The sequence below is a fragment of the Aquarana catesbeiana genome, linkage group LG01, assembly GCF_042186555.1.
Source record: "Aquarana catesbeiana isolate 2022-GZ linkage group LG01, ASM4218655v1, whole genome shotgun sequence".
In the NCBI taxonomy this organism is placed as follows: domain Eukaryota; kingdom Metazoa; phylum Chordata; class Amphibia; order Anura; family Ranidae; genus Aquarana; species Aquarana catesbeiana.
In genome coordinates this window covers 497,350,224-497,364,666 of record NC_133324.1, presented here as the reverse complement: position 1 = coordinate 497,364,666, position 14,443 = coordinate 497,350,224, and the positions used below count along the sequence as shown (strand labels likewise).

Here is a 14,443-nt window from a genome sequence, read left to right as displayed (position 1 = left end):
TCCACAGCCCTCTTGGACCTGTGTCTGCTAGAATGTGGAGGTTGCAATCACTGAGAATAAAAGTGTCACAGAATACCAGAAGAGTCAGTTTGGGCTATGACCAAAGGGCCAAAGTGTGACGCTCACTGTGCTGGTATTGGATGATTCCTCATATTTAAACGTACAGTGTGAGTTCTAGTTTCCAATCTAAGTTTGTATAGGCACTGGTGTGATCTAGTTTGTTTTCACAGTATAGAGCTTACAGAACATTGTGATTAAGCTGAGCAAATCTGGTGCTCAGATTTTATAGCTCATGCTAGCATTATGAGGGTTGTCTACAAACAAGAAGGAAGTGGATTAAAAACTAAGATATGAAAGAACTTTTTAGCATGGCGAAAGATTCTCCATCCAAATTTTGAAGCTAGCTGAGCCTGTTGGTGCCATTACTGCACAACTGACCATTACAAGTGTCCAACCGTTTTCCAGGACTATACCTTCCCCCCCTGCTGGAGCAACCAACACGAAGCGCCTCTCTAGGGAGGAGGGGGTTCTGGAGAGGACTCCCTTAGTCGGAGAGATCTTGTGGCGACTTAACCTAACCTGATCTATCCTTCCTCTTTACCCCCCCTTTTTTCCCTTCTTCCCCTCCCCCTTCCTCTTCCCTAGTCTTTACCCAGTACAGGGGTAAACTTAATTTCCACTGGGAGGGTCTCATAGGCAATTATATTATATATTTTTTGCGCACTTTTTACACTTGTGAAAAACCCTCCTCCCCTAGAGAGAGGGGTTTTGCACCCCATCACTCACCCTCCCCTACATCCTCCCATACACCTGTTCTCTTTTTTTTCTTCTTCTTTTCCCCTTTTTGAATTTTTCAAATATCCTCCTCATTATATTCTTTGGGATCCACCCAAGTTTATATGTTACTTACTGTTATGCAATTTACATTGCCATCCTTATCTTCGCACATTGATGACTGCTTGATTAATATTTTGATTCAACTGTAGCACTCTCTAAGCTGTTTTCTCCAAATATACCAATCGTGACAATATGTGACTATATGATGGTTATATTCATATACTGTGTGTACTAAAAACCTTTCTTTACAATTTGTTTGGTAAAAAAAAAAACTAAGAAAGCTTTTTAACTAATCACTTTGGGGGATTCTTCACATTGGTAATTAACTGGTCTAAGTCTCACATTTTACCATTCAATTTTGCCTATTTAAGAGCAGGCCCACTTACCACTGTCACAACTTGGAGGCATGTGGTGTCTGAGAACGTAACAGACTGTCTACCCCAATAAATGGAGCCCTTGGTAAATCTAAAAGCTATGGATGAAACAACCCCTGGTTCTAATGAAAATTATTATGCTGCCTAAAATTTTATAGGTTTATTGGCACTCTTCAGTGTACCTAACTTGAAATCATATAACCATTCAGAGATAAGAAGGCATAAATTTGGTCAATCCTAAAAAAGACCTTAATGCCGCATACACACGATCGGACTTTACGGCATACTTGGTCCAGCGAACTTGAGTCCGTCGGACAATTCGATCGTGTGTGGGCTCCAGTGGACTTTTTTTCTCAAAAGTTTGACGGACTTAGATTTGAAACATGTTTCAAATCTGTCCGGCGGACTCGAGTCCGTTCGAAAAGTCCGCTCGTCTGTATGCTAGTCCGACGGACAAAATCCGAAGCTAGGGCAGCTATTGGCTACTGGCTATGAACTTCCTTGTTTTAGTCCGGTCGTACGTCATCACGTACGAATCCATCAGACTTTGGTTGGTCGTGTGTTGATCTGTTCATTCGGAAAGTCCGTCATAAAGTCCGTCGAAAAGTCCACCAGGCAAAGTCTGCCGTAAAGTCCGCTCGTGTGTACGCGGCATTAGATTTAGACTAAACTTATTACATATTACATAGCTTTGCAGCTATCCCACAATCTCCACACAAGGACAACTGACTTTTCTGGATTTGTGAACGTATTCCTCCTATCAGAAGTAAAAGGGTTCCCATACCCCTTATACCTAATCTCTAGAGGCCTTGGCGGTACTTCCCGTAAACCTGTGAATAATAAATTTATTTTGCAGCCGTTAAAAGTTTGGGCCTCTGTATTACCAAAACTACATCTCCCTACTGTCCACAACCTGACGCCCTTCTGACATAATCATAACCTACCAGAGTTTTTTTTACTATCACATCTAGAGCTTTGATATGGGCTGGGGATCTCCCCCATTGTCCATATCTCGCAAAATGGTTGAATTAAAACTTTTAGACAGCTGAAAACAGAATTCCAACTCAATGTGTTCTTTTGTGTCCTGTAGTTTGGCATGCTCCCTTAACTCAGTTTTGCATTAATATAGATAAGTTTTCTATGGGGTCCCATTGTGGACACCCCCTCTAAACTAATCTCAACCCTCAAATGTTCTGCACTCCAGACTGAAGGTGTTCACTAGAAAGGCACCCTAAAAGCTTATTATTGGCCCACTGGTTGATGAGACCCTTTAAACTCAGTGACTGACATCACTTAAGGCCTTGGATAAGCTTACTCAACGATATGTGCTTCATAAAGCCTACCGAACTCCAGTGCTTCTAGTGAAACATAAACCTCACCATGACTGTTATGTCCATACCATGGCCATTAAATGTCAACAGGCCCCATGCATGTTTTTCATGTATTATGGACCTGCCCAGTGATCCAGGATTACTGGAAGCAAATTATGAACTTGTTGCACCAGCATATGGGCACACCATTGGAGCTCAACCCCAAATAATTTTTTCTTGGAATCCTGTACCCCTCTAGCCTGGATGGCTATACCGATGTCTATCTGTTTGACACTTTGTACACTGCTAAAAACATATAGCTAGGACCCAGTTGCTAGACCTCCCATCTACAAAAGCTCTGTGGTTGAAAACTATCAATAACACACTACCTCTCAAGAAGATAACACAATGTCCTGCTAAATATGAAAAGATTTGTGTCAGGTGGCTCTTCTCCCCACTCACCTGTTCATCCTAAACATGGCACAGGTAATCCTTTTATGTAACCTTCTCCTTGTAGAGAATACCTAACACCCCCTTCCCCAGCATTCCTATCAATGCCATGATGTGAATGTTTAATTATTTACTGTTTGTTTGGTTCACTCTGTTACCTATAGCCCTGGAGTGTGTTCCAATAGAACATGTTTAATATCGCCTCAATTTATACAAAATGTACTGGTCAGTTATTATGGGAAATGTGTTTAAGTGTATTATATTTAAATTTTTTTGCCATACATGCAATTGTCTGTATACCACTGGAACACAGGGAGGCATTGAAGGACACATTCTCAGGCAAAGTCCTTCAGCAGCAGTCTTAAGTATTGTTGGAGGTAGAGGGGACAGCCAGATAGTCTGAGACTCTGTAGGAGGAGATACAATCCTTGTAGCAACATCTAGCGTCTAACCCTCAAAATACAGCCACTCCTGGATCTTTGGGCAAAATGTCCTACGCAAAATCTCCAGAGAAATCTCCCCAATCAGCTTCCCTGCAACACTCTTCAGTGAAAGGGGTCTTTCTTCAGCCCAGTCTCCTAAAGTAGTGTCCTCCAGCAATTTTTTTTAGGTCCAGGCCCTCAGGAAAGCACATGCTGAGGCCTAACAGCAAGCACATGCTGAGGCCTAATGGCTGTTCAGTAGGGGTAAGCCAAACACCCCCCCAGTTCGGTTTGCACCAGAACTTGCGAACGGACCGAAACTTTGCACGAACGTTAGAACCCCATTGAAGTCTATGAGACTCGAATGTTCAAAATCAAAAGTGCTAATTTTAAAGGCTAATTTGCGTGGTATTGTCCTAAAAAGGGTTTTGGAACCCGGGTCCTGCCCCGGGGGACATGTATCAATGCAAAAAAAAGTTTTAAAACCCTCCCTTTTTTCGGGAGCAGTAATTTTAATGATGCTTAAAGTGAAAAAAAACCCTGAAATATTCTTTTAAATATCTACCTGGGGGGTGTCTATAGTATGCCTGTAAAGTGGCACGTGTTTCCCGTGCTTAGAATAGTCCCTGCACAAAATGACATTTTTAAAGAAATAAGTCATTTAAAACTGCTTACGGCTTTAATGTAATGTCGGGTCCTGGTAATATGGATGAAAATCAGTGAGACAAACGGCATGGGTACCACCCCCCCCCCCCCCCAGTCCATTACCAGGCCCTTTGGGTTTTGTATGGATATTAAGGGGAACCCCGCACCCAAATTAAAAAAAGGAAAGGCGTGGGGCCCCAGGCCCTCTGGACAGCAGTATACAGGCGGTGCAAACAAGACAGGGACTGTAGGTTTGTTGTTAAGTAGAATCTGTTTGTAATTTTGAACTGGTACATTATTAAAGTGTTTAGCTCCAGCCAAAAAATCTATTTTAAGCTTTTTGGAAAACATAGGGAACGGTTATCACCCCTGTGACATTTGTTTTGCTGTCTGTGCTCCCCTTCAGAAGATTTCACCTCACTTTCTGTCCCAATGACAAATGTTTTTTGAAAATCTGGGGTTTTTAGTGAAACAAGGATTGGTGATAAAGCATCAGTGGAAAGGAGCAACGTTTTTTTCCATATTAACTCTTACAGGAGAGAATTTCCCTTTGTAGGGGTAGATTTCATCTCACTTCCTGTTGTCTCCTTCCATTTGCAAGTACGAGTCATTTGTAAGTTGGATGTTTGAAAGTAGGGGTCTGCCCTATATACTCTGCAGATATTGGGGCCTTAGTTGTTGGTGTTGCCATAACACTGTAAGCCCTCACAGGGCCCTGCTGTGAAATATTAGATCAAGAATTGTAATTACATGCCCCTGTTGAACAGGGTCAGAAAAATTGGGCCTTTGGTGATGGTGGTGGTGGTGCTGGTGCCACAACACTGTAAGTCCTCACAGTTACTCTTGGTGGGCGCTGGAACGGGCCCTGCTGTGAAATATTAGATCAAGAATTGTAATTACATGCACCTGTTGAACAGGGGCAGAAAAATTGGGCCTTTGGTGGTGGTGGTGATGGTGGTGCTGGTGCCACAAAAATTGTAATTACACGCCCCTGTTAAACAGAGGCAGAAAAATTGGGCCTTAGCCACTGGGGGCAGCGCCCAGAACCAAAAATATTCTTACAAGCTATCAGCATATTCATTGAGAAGGAAGAGGATAGTCACTCAGCATAACAGGATAGTCACTCAGCATCAGCATAGGGAGTCTTGAAGGAATCTGACATTTCAAAAAAAATTATTCGGTTACATATGCATCAGGTGCTTGGTATCTGGTGGTGATCCAAGACTGATTCATTTTTATGAAGGTCAGTCGATCGACCGAGTCGGTGGACAGGCGCACCCTGTGATCGGTTACAAAGCCTCCAGCAGCACTGAATGTGCGTTCCGAAAGAACGCTGGATGCAGGACAGGACAGTAGCTCAATTGCATACTGTGCAAGTTCTGGCCAGTGATCCATCCTCAAGACCCAGTAACCCAGAGGATTTTCGGTGGGAAAGGTGTCCAAGTCAGATCTTGCCCCTAGGTATTCCTGCACCATGTAAAACAGACGCTGGCGATGGTTGCTGGAACCGATCATACCTTGGGGCTGCGGACTAAAAAATTGTCTGAACGCATCGGTCAGACGGCCACCTTCTCCACCGCTCGTTCTTTGACTGACCGAAGCCTCAGCAACACGTTGTCCAGGAACAATAGTTTGTAACCTCCCAGTCTCTGGGAACGCGTTGCACAGACCTTTCTGCAAAGCCTCCCGAAGAGGTTTCATCCTCTGCTCCCTCTGCAATGGCAAAATAAGGTCTGCAACCTTACCCTTGTAATGTGGATCAAGGAGGGTTGCCAGCCAGTAACGATCCCTCTCCTTGATAACACGAATACGAGGATCCTTCCACAGGCTTTGCAGGATAAGGGAGGCCATGCAGCATAGGTTTGCTGAGGCATTCGGTCCGGAGTCCTCTGGGTCACTAAGGACGACATGATCTGCAGCCACCTCCTCCCAGCCACGTACAAGTCCATGTGTTTCTTGGGACTGTAAATGATCCCTTAAAGATTGCTGCTGATGCTGAGTGCCAGGCTCCACCTCCATGCTGACACAGTCCTCCTCCTAGTCCTCTTCCTGTGTGATCGGCGGGCACGCAGGGACACTGTCTAGATAAAGGAGGCCTTAGGAGCTAAGGAGGTCCTCCTCTTCCTGCCTCTGTTCTGCCTTAAGTGCCCTCTCCATTATTCCACGCAGCGTGTGCTCCAACAGGTGGACAAGGGGGACAGTGTTACTGATGCATGCACTGTCACTGCTCACCATCCTCATGGCCTCCTCAGATGGTGACAGGACAGTGCATGCATCCCTGATCATGGCCCACTGGTGTGGAGAAAAAAAAAAAGCTTCCCTGACCCTCTCCTGGTGCCATAGTCGCACAGGTACTCATTGATGGCCCTCTGCTGCGTGTGCAGCCGCTGCAGCATGGCCAACGTTGAGTTCCACCTGGTGGGCATGTCACAGATTAGGCGGTTCTTGGGCAGGTTAAATTCCCTTTGGAGGCCAGCCAGCCGAGCACTGGCATTATATGACCGGCGGAAATGCACACAGACTTTCCTGGCCTGCCTCAGGACATCCTGTAAGCCCAGGTACCTGCCCAAGAACTGCTGCACCACCAAGTTAAGGACGTGAGCCAAACAGGGCACATGGGTCAGTTGTCCCTGTCGAAGGGCGGAGAGGAGGTTGGTGCCATTGTCGCAAACCACCATTCCTGGCTTAAGCTGGCGTGGTGTCAACCACCTCTGAACCTCCCCCTGCAGAGCTGACAGAATCTCTGCCCCAGTGTGGCTCCTGTCCCCCAAGCACACCAGCTCAAGCACCGCATGGCATCTTTTGGCCTGCATACTTGCATAGCCCCTTGAACGTCTGCGGAGCACTGCTGGTTCCAAGGACACAGCACAGGAAGAGGCCATGGAGGAAGAAGAAGAGGAGGGGTGGAGGAGAGAGGTGTGTCAGAATCACCACTAGTAGCATTTTGGAGGCGTGATGGCGGAACAACCTCCAGCACTACTGCACCTTGTCCTGCATCCTTCCCAGCTGCCAGCAGAGTGACCCAATGTGCTGTGAAACTTAGGTAACGTTCGTGTCCATGCCTGCTGGACCATAAGTCAGCGGTAATATGCACCTTACCTCCCTGTCCAGCGAGACCAAGACATTGCCTTCCACATGCCGGTAGAGAGCCGGAATCGCCTTCTGTGAGAAAAAATGGCGTTTGTGAACCTGCCACTGAGGAACCGCACATTCCACAAACTCACGGAAGGGGGCAGAGTCTACCAACTGAAAAGGTAGCAGTTGAAGTGCTAGCAATTTTGCCAAGCTAGCATTCAACCACTGGGCATGTGGATGACTGGGAGCAAACTTCCTTCTGCGGTGCAGCAGCTGGGGCAGGGAAATTTGCCTGGTACAATCTGACATCGGTGTACCAATAGCAGATTGCCCGCAAGTACTTGGTTGTGACACACCTTCATTCCTCTCAGTGCAGGTCTCAGAAAGGACTGAAGGTATAGTGGGGTTGGAGATGCCAGCTGATGAGGAGCAAGGAGAGGTCCTCTTTGTTCTTTGGTGTGGGTCTTTTAGGTATGCTTGCCAACGAACTGCATGGCAGGTCAACATATGTTTGGTCAAGCATGTGGTGCCCAAGCGGGAGATGTTTTGGCCACGCGAGATACACTTGAGACATATGTTGCAAATAGCAGCGGTGTGATCTGATGTACTCATCTCAAAAAAGGCCCACACCAAAGAACTTTTGGAATAACGCACAGAGACGGCAGCACCCTGCACATGTGGAGCTCTGCGGTGTGATGCAGTGTGCTGCCCTTAAGCTGGCCCCTGGAGGGCATCCTGCCTCGTTGGTGATGTGCCTCCTCCTCCTCCTCCTCTCTCCTATCAGGCACCCACGTTGAGTCAGTGACCTCATCATCCCCTCCCTCCTCATCACTGGAGTATGCTGCAGCAGGGGGAACATGACTGCCAGATTTTTGTCCTTCTTGGGCATCCCCTCTGTCTGGGCTCACGTTACTGCCTTCCTCTAGCTGAGTACCATCATCAGAGCCTTCAAAATGCTGGGCATCCTCCTGGAGCATGTACCCAACACTGTGGTCAAACAGTTTGGGGAACTCCTCAGGAGGACATGGTGGGGCTAGGGAAGGAGTGACTGATGCCATTGAGCTGAGGGAAGAGGCCACGTTGGCAGCTGCTTTGCCAGACAAAGTACCCTGAGCCTGGGTGAGAGAGGATGAGGAGGATGAGGACGGCTTGATCATCCACTCGACCAAGTCTTCCGCATTTTGCGGCTCAACGCGGCCAGCTGGCGAAAAAAAGGCCAAGCGTGTCCCACGGCCATGTGCTGATGAGGATGCACCGTGTCCACGACCAGCACTGTTGCCTCTAGACACAGAGCCTGCTTGCCCTCTTTTATTGGCTTGTGACTGTCTGCCTCTCCTTGTTGGCCTTCCAGACATACTAATTATACTGCAGCTAGCAGAATCAACTGCCTGCCTGTAGTTTTATTAGTATGAGAACACCTGCACTTGTCTTCAGGTAGCTATACTGTAGGTGCAACTGTGCAGGGTACACAGTACACTAACTGGAAATACTTCAAGAGCCTGCCTGTGCTATTAATAGGATCAGAAGAAGCACACAAGCACTTGGCTTCAGGTAGCTATACTGTAGGTGCAGCTGTGCAGGGTTACACAGTACAGTAACTCTAAATACTTCAAGAGCCTGCCAGTGCTATTAATAGGATCAGAAGAAGCACACAAGCACCTAGCTTCAGATAGCTATACTGTAGGTGCAACTGTGCAGGGTACACAGTACACTAACTGGAAATACTTCAGGAGCCTGCCTGTGCTATTAATAGGATCAGAAGAAGCACACAAACACTTGGCTTCAGGTAGCTATACTGTTGGTGTAAATGTGCATGGTTACACAGTACACTAACTGTAAATACTTCAAAAGCCTGCCTGTGCTATTAATAGGATCAGAAGAAGCACACAAGCAGCTGGCTTCAGGTAGCTATACTGTAGGTACAACTGTGCAGGGTACACAGTACACTAACTGGAAATATTTCAAGAACCTCCCTGTTCTGTTAATAGGATCATAGGAGCACACAAGCACTTGGCTTCAGGTAGCTATACTGTAGGTGCAACTGTGCAGGGTTACACAGTACACTAACTGGAAATACTTCAAGAGCCTGCCTGTGCTATTAATAGGATCAGAAGAAGCACACAAGCACCTGGCTTCAGGTAGCTATACTGTAGGTGCAACTGTGCGGGGTACACAGTACACTAACTGGAAATACTGTAAAAACACATGCCTGCCCGTCAGTATATTAGGAAGAGAATAACAGGAACAGATCTAGCTAAACTGAATACAGTGTATATATATATATATATATATATATATATATATATATATATATATATATATATATATATATACACAACACCTGGAATGCATATATATACACAATACACTGTAAGTGCAGCTAACTGACTCGACCTGCCTACTCTATCTAACTTAAATCAAATGACACTGTCTCTCTGTCTGTCTATCTCTCTCAGCCGCAACACACTACACAAGGCCGCCACGCAGGCGGCCTTATATAGTGTGGGGCGTGTACTAAACCCCCTGAGCCATAATTGACCAAAGCCTCCCTGGCTTTGGCCACTTACGGCTCTCTGTACACACTGCACTGTGATTGGCCAAGCATGCAGGTCATAGTGCATGCTTGGCCAATCATCAGCCAGCAATGCACTGCGATGCCACAGTGAATTATGGGCCGTGACGCCCCACTCAAATTTGGCGCGAACGGCCCATAACGTTTGTAATTCGGCGAACGGCCAAACACGCGATGTTCGAGTCGAACATACGTTCAACTCGAATGCGAAGCTCATCCCTACTCTTCAGTAACATAGACTGCCTCCCAGGGGAGAGGCTCCAGGAGAGAGACCTCTAAATAGATCTTCCCAAACATTTATGTTTTTCCTCGCCACACTTCTGAAACTACATTCCAGGGATTGGCCGAGGACAGATAAGTATTCATAACCCAGTGACTAACTCTCCTAAACTAAAGATTCTTTCGGAGGCAGGCAGGAGTAATAAGCCACAAGACTTGAGGAGACCTGAGCAGACCTAAAAAAAATCTGCTGCTCAGCTGAATACAAAAGAGCTGAAAGCTAGATTTTTCCAGTCTAGGGCAGGGGCGCTACAATTATTTTCCTATATAAAGTCTTGATCTTAAAGCTACATTGTAATCTACTTATGCTTTGTCTTCCAAGGTTCCCGCTCAGCAAAATGCTACAGTAATTACAGTTTTAAATAAAACCTTACAGCATTTTAGACCTAGTGATGCCATCACTGGTTCTCTGGGTCTCTACTGTATGTGTCTATTAATATTATGCATATATCTACATGAAGCCACCAATGATCAATCAAAATGTGTGTCCTGCACTCTTATGCTTATCATACTGTTCATAATACCTTCATAGCTTTGTACTTACTACAATGGGATTAATGAAAATTGGATTCTTGTTTTATATGTTTGAAATGCAAAGGCAGCTGTAGAATGTCACAGGAAAAATATTTTTGTAGTCAATGGCACTTAACCTCTCATTTGTAAATTCACACCCCATGGCTATGTACATTAAATGGATGATAACGTGTAACTAAACACATTCATATATTAACACATATAACATATGTGCTTTGTTCCTAGATGCTGAAGAGAATGTAAAACCTCTGCATATCCACAGACATCAACATGGCCTTGTGCAATGCGGACTGGCCCAGTCGGTGGCCCTCCCTTGCCTTTTCATGGTTCGCCCTTCCCAAACCCAACAGGCTTTCAATATCACCTCAGAATCACCACGCATTAAGTGGAGCAAACTTCAGCTCGATCAAGGAGAGAAGGAAATAGCTGTTTTGGTGGCCCGTGAAAATGTGGTCAAAGTCGCTCGTGGTTACGAGGGAAGAGTATCTTTGCCTGGATACCCTCACAACCGCTACAATGCCACACTGGTCTTGTCCAATGCTCATGCCAGTGACTCAGGGATGTACCGCTGTGAGATTGTTTTGGGCATTGAAGATGAACAAGACACTGTGCCACTGGAAGTCACTGGTAGGTGTCAGCTTAATCTATAAAAACTATTACAGCACACAGATATTAACTGATGTTATTGTGCAGGTGCTAGAAGAGGGATGCGGTACTCTAAGTACCTCATATCTTATAGGGTTAGTTCACCTTTATCAAAAAAATTTCCTATACAGATAAGGGGCATCTGTAAAGTTGAGTAAAGCTGAGTAATGCGGCATCATGAGGAACGTAGACCATTTACGTTCTCAGGACGTTGAATGCCTTAACTGTTACTGTGCACCTTCGCCATCACAGGGGTGCGCTCTCAAATACTAAGCTCAGAACTACTGAATCAGGGGAAAGAAAGCACATGTGAGGAGGTCTGAATCAGAGAAAGAGCTTGCTCCTGAGATGGTGAAGGTGAACAGTACACGAGCGGTCCAATTAGGTCCACCTGTCTGTTTTTAAGGAGGATCCAATCAGACCCCCTATTCTCCTCTATGGAGTGATGGATGTAAACGGACTTGTATCCGTTTATGCTAGGGTTGCACCGATACCACTTTTTTAGGACCGAGTACTGGTACCTTTTTATCAAGTACTCGCCAATACCAATTACCAATGCTTTTTTTTATGTCATGTGACAGTTTTCAAAGCATAATACACTGATGGGATAGCACTGATGAGAAGGCACTAATATGCAGCATTGATGGACACTGAACTGATAGGTGACACTGATATGCAGTACTGAGGAGCACTGATAGGTGGCACTGATGGGAACTGGTGGGTGGCACTGATAGGCGGCACTTATGGGCAATGATAGGTGGCACTGATGGGCGGCACTGATGGCAGGCACTGATAGCCACTGAAAGGCAGCACTGATTGGCAATTGCCATAATGAGACAACTAATATTTAAAGAAGGAAAAGTCATCAATGGAAGCCTTAACAAAAACTGTTACTTCTGAGCAGCTCAACAGAGTACTTTGTTTTTACTATGCAGTGTATAGGGATGAGCCGAACACCCCCCTTGGTTCGGTTCGCACCAGAACATCCTAACAGGCAAAAATTTCGGAAGAACACGCGAACACCATTAAAGTCTATGGGACACGAACACGAAAAATCAAAAGTGCTCATTTTAAAGGCTTATATGCAAGTTATTGTTAGAAAAAGTGTTTGGGGACCCGGGTACTGCCCCAGGGGACATGTATCAATGCAATTTTTTTTTTTTAAAACAGCCGTTTTTTCGGGAGGAGTGATTATTTTAATGCTTAAAGTGAAACAATAAAAATGAAATATTCCTTTAAATATCATGCCTGGGGGGTGTCTATAGTATGCCTGTAAAGTAGCGCATTTTTCCCGTACAATAACAATACCACAGCAAAATGAAATTTCTAAAGGAAAAATTGTCATTTAAAACTGATCGCAGCTGTAATGAATTGTTGGATCTCGGCAATATGGATAAAATTAATTGAAAAAAAGGGCATGGGTTCCCCCCCAGTCCATTTCCAGGCCCTTTGGGTCTGGTGTAAATATTAAGGGGAATCCCGAACCAAAATTTTTTTAAAAAAATTGTGTTGGGGTCCCCCCAAAATCCATACCAGGTCCTTCAGGTCTGATATGGAAATTAAGGGGAACCCTGTGCCAAAATTAAAATTAAAAAAAAATGGCGCAGGGGTCCCCCCCAAAATCCATACCAGACCCTTATCTGAGCACACAACCTGGCAGCAGGAAAAGAGGGGGGATGAGAGAGTGCCATCCCTCCTGAACCGTACCAGGCCACATGCCCTCAACATGGGGAGGGTGCTTTGGAGTAGCCCCCCAAAGCACCTTGTCCCTATGTTGATGGGGACAAGGGCCTCATCCCCACAACCCTTGCCCGGTAGTTGTGGGGGTATGCAGGCAGGGGCTTATCGGAATCTGGAATCTGGAAGCCCCCTTTAACAAAGGGACCCCCAGATCCCAGCCCCCCATGTGAATTAGTACATTGTACCCCTACCATTTGTTGATTCCCTCTCCGCCCACTGACTTCCGGGAGTAATGCCTCTTCATTCCGAGGTATCGGATTAAGCATTGGAGTATTTGCACGAGTACAAGTACTCGTGCAAATGCTTGGTATCGGCACTAATACCGATACTAGTATCGGTGCAAACCTACTGTATTTTATGCCTACCTCCAATCTGATCTGGAAAAAACAAATAGAAGTGGATAAGGCTTCATGAAGTCGGTAAATGGTCTACACCTATAGCAAGGGTATTATTCAACTTTAGTCAAAGCTGCAGAGTTTGTGCATCTGCATAGACCGTTTTTTTGGTAAAGGTGAACTATGCCTTTAAAGTGACGTGTCTGCATTGCCTGTAGGAACCAATCAGATCTGAAAGCTTGATGTACACAAAACTTGAACGGTTCTTGTGACTTCTCATGGTATATAAATATTTTTTCATATCTGTTGAGCAGCTTTCTTGAATAATTCACTAATATTTTTTTTCCACACAAACACTCTAAATGCAGATTTTCCAACAAATATTTTTTCATGCATATTTTTTTTTTTTTTTTGCAAGCTGATAACATGCAAATTGCTTATGCAAATATTTTTTTCTGAATCATTATTTGTTTAATGACAACAGGGAAAATTGTATTTTGCTGTAAAAATGTGCATCTCAGTTTTCACCTTGACGAGCAAGGAGTTTGCGTAAATATAGAACTATTTGAAAAATAACTTTTAGAAAGTATTTCTACAATATCATTAGGGCATCATGTATGGGAATGCTTATGCTAGCCATTGAGTGTTTAGGGAACATAGAATTGCAGATGAGATTTTTCAGCTATATTACCAGGCTGCTTACCTTTATGTTCTTTGTAGTGAGAGCTTCTTTTAAAACTTCTTTTGATGTCTTGATATCTTTTTTTACACTGAGGCACATCATGCTTCACTGCCAGACTGATTCTTGCCCAGAGAGACAGTATAAAATGGGGGTGTAATGAAATCTGTCATTCTCTGTCTCAGAGCAGCAAACATTTCACATTGATACCTTGGAGGATGTCTTAGGGTTTTGTCCTTATGGATTCAGAGATGTAGACTCTGATTCACTACTCGTAGCACTGACCTCAGCAGGGCTGCTCCTTGGGGTTTCTTTCTTGCAGGAGAGCTCTGGCAGCCTTGGAAGTGACATCTGCTCTCGTCATCATGTGTCATTTAGAAATGTATTAAATGTCATATATTTACTGATGAAATGGGCTTGTGTGTGAGCCACCATATGTTATTTTTTTAGCAAAGAAAAAAAAATGCATGTGAACACAAGACTGCATTTGGCGCATATGCATTCATTTTTTTTAATTTTAAATATTTGTTAAATACAAAGCATAGA

The 14,443-nt window shown here is 44.8% G+C and overlaps 1 protein-coding gene across 3 annotated transcripts in view; it reads left to right on the top strand.

The window, feature by feature from the left end:
* NCAN (neurocan) overlaps positions 1-14,443 on the top strand; it is a 367,742-nt gene that overhangs the window by 135,040 nt on the left and 218,259 nt on the right. For all 3 annotated transcript variants that reach the window (XR_012235261.1, XM_073592508.1, XM_073592518.1), the window contains exon 3: positions 10,724-11,125. Coding sequence is in view for 2 of the 3 variants with exons in the window: in XM_073592508.1 (XP_073448609.1) it covers positions 10,724-11,125 (402 nt within the window). In the remaining variant the exon portion in view is untranslated. The remainder of the gene's footprint in view (positions 1-10,723; positions 11,126-14,443) is intronic.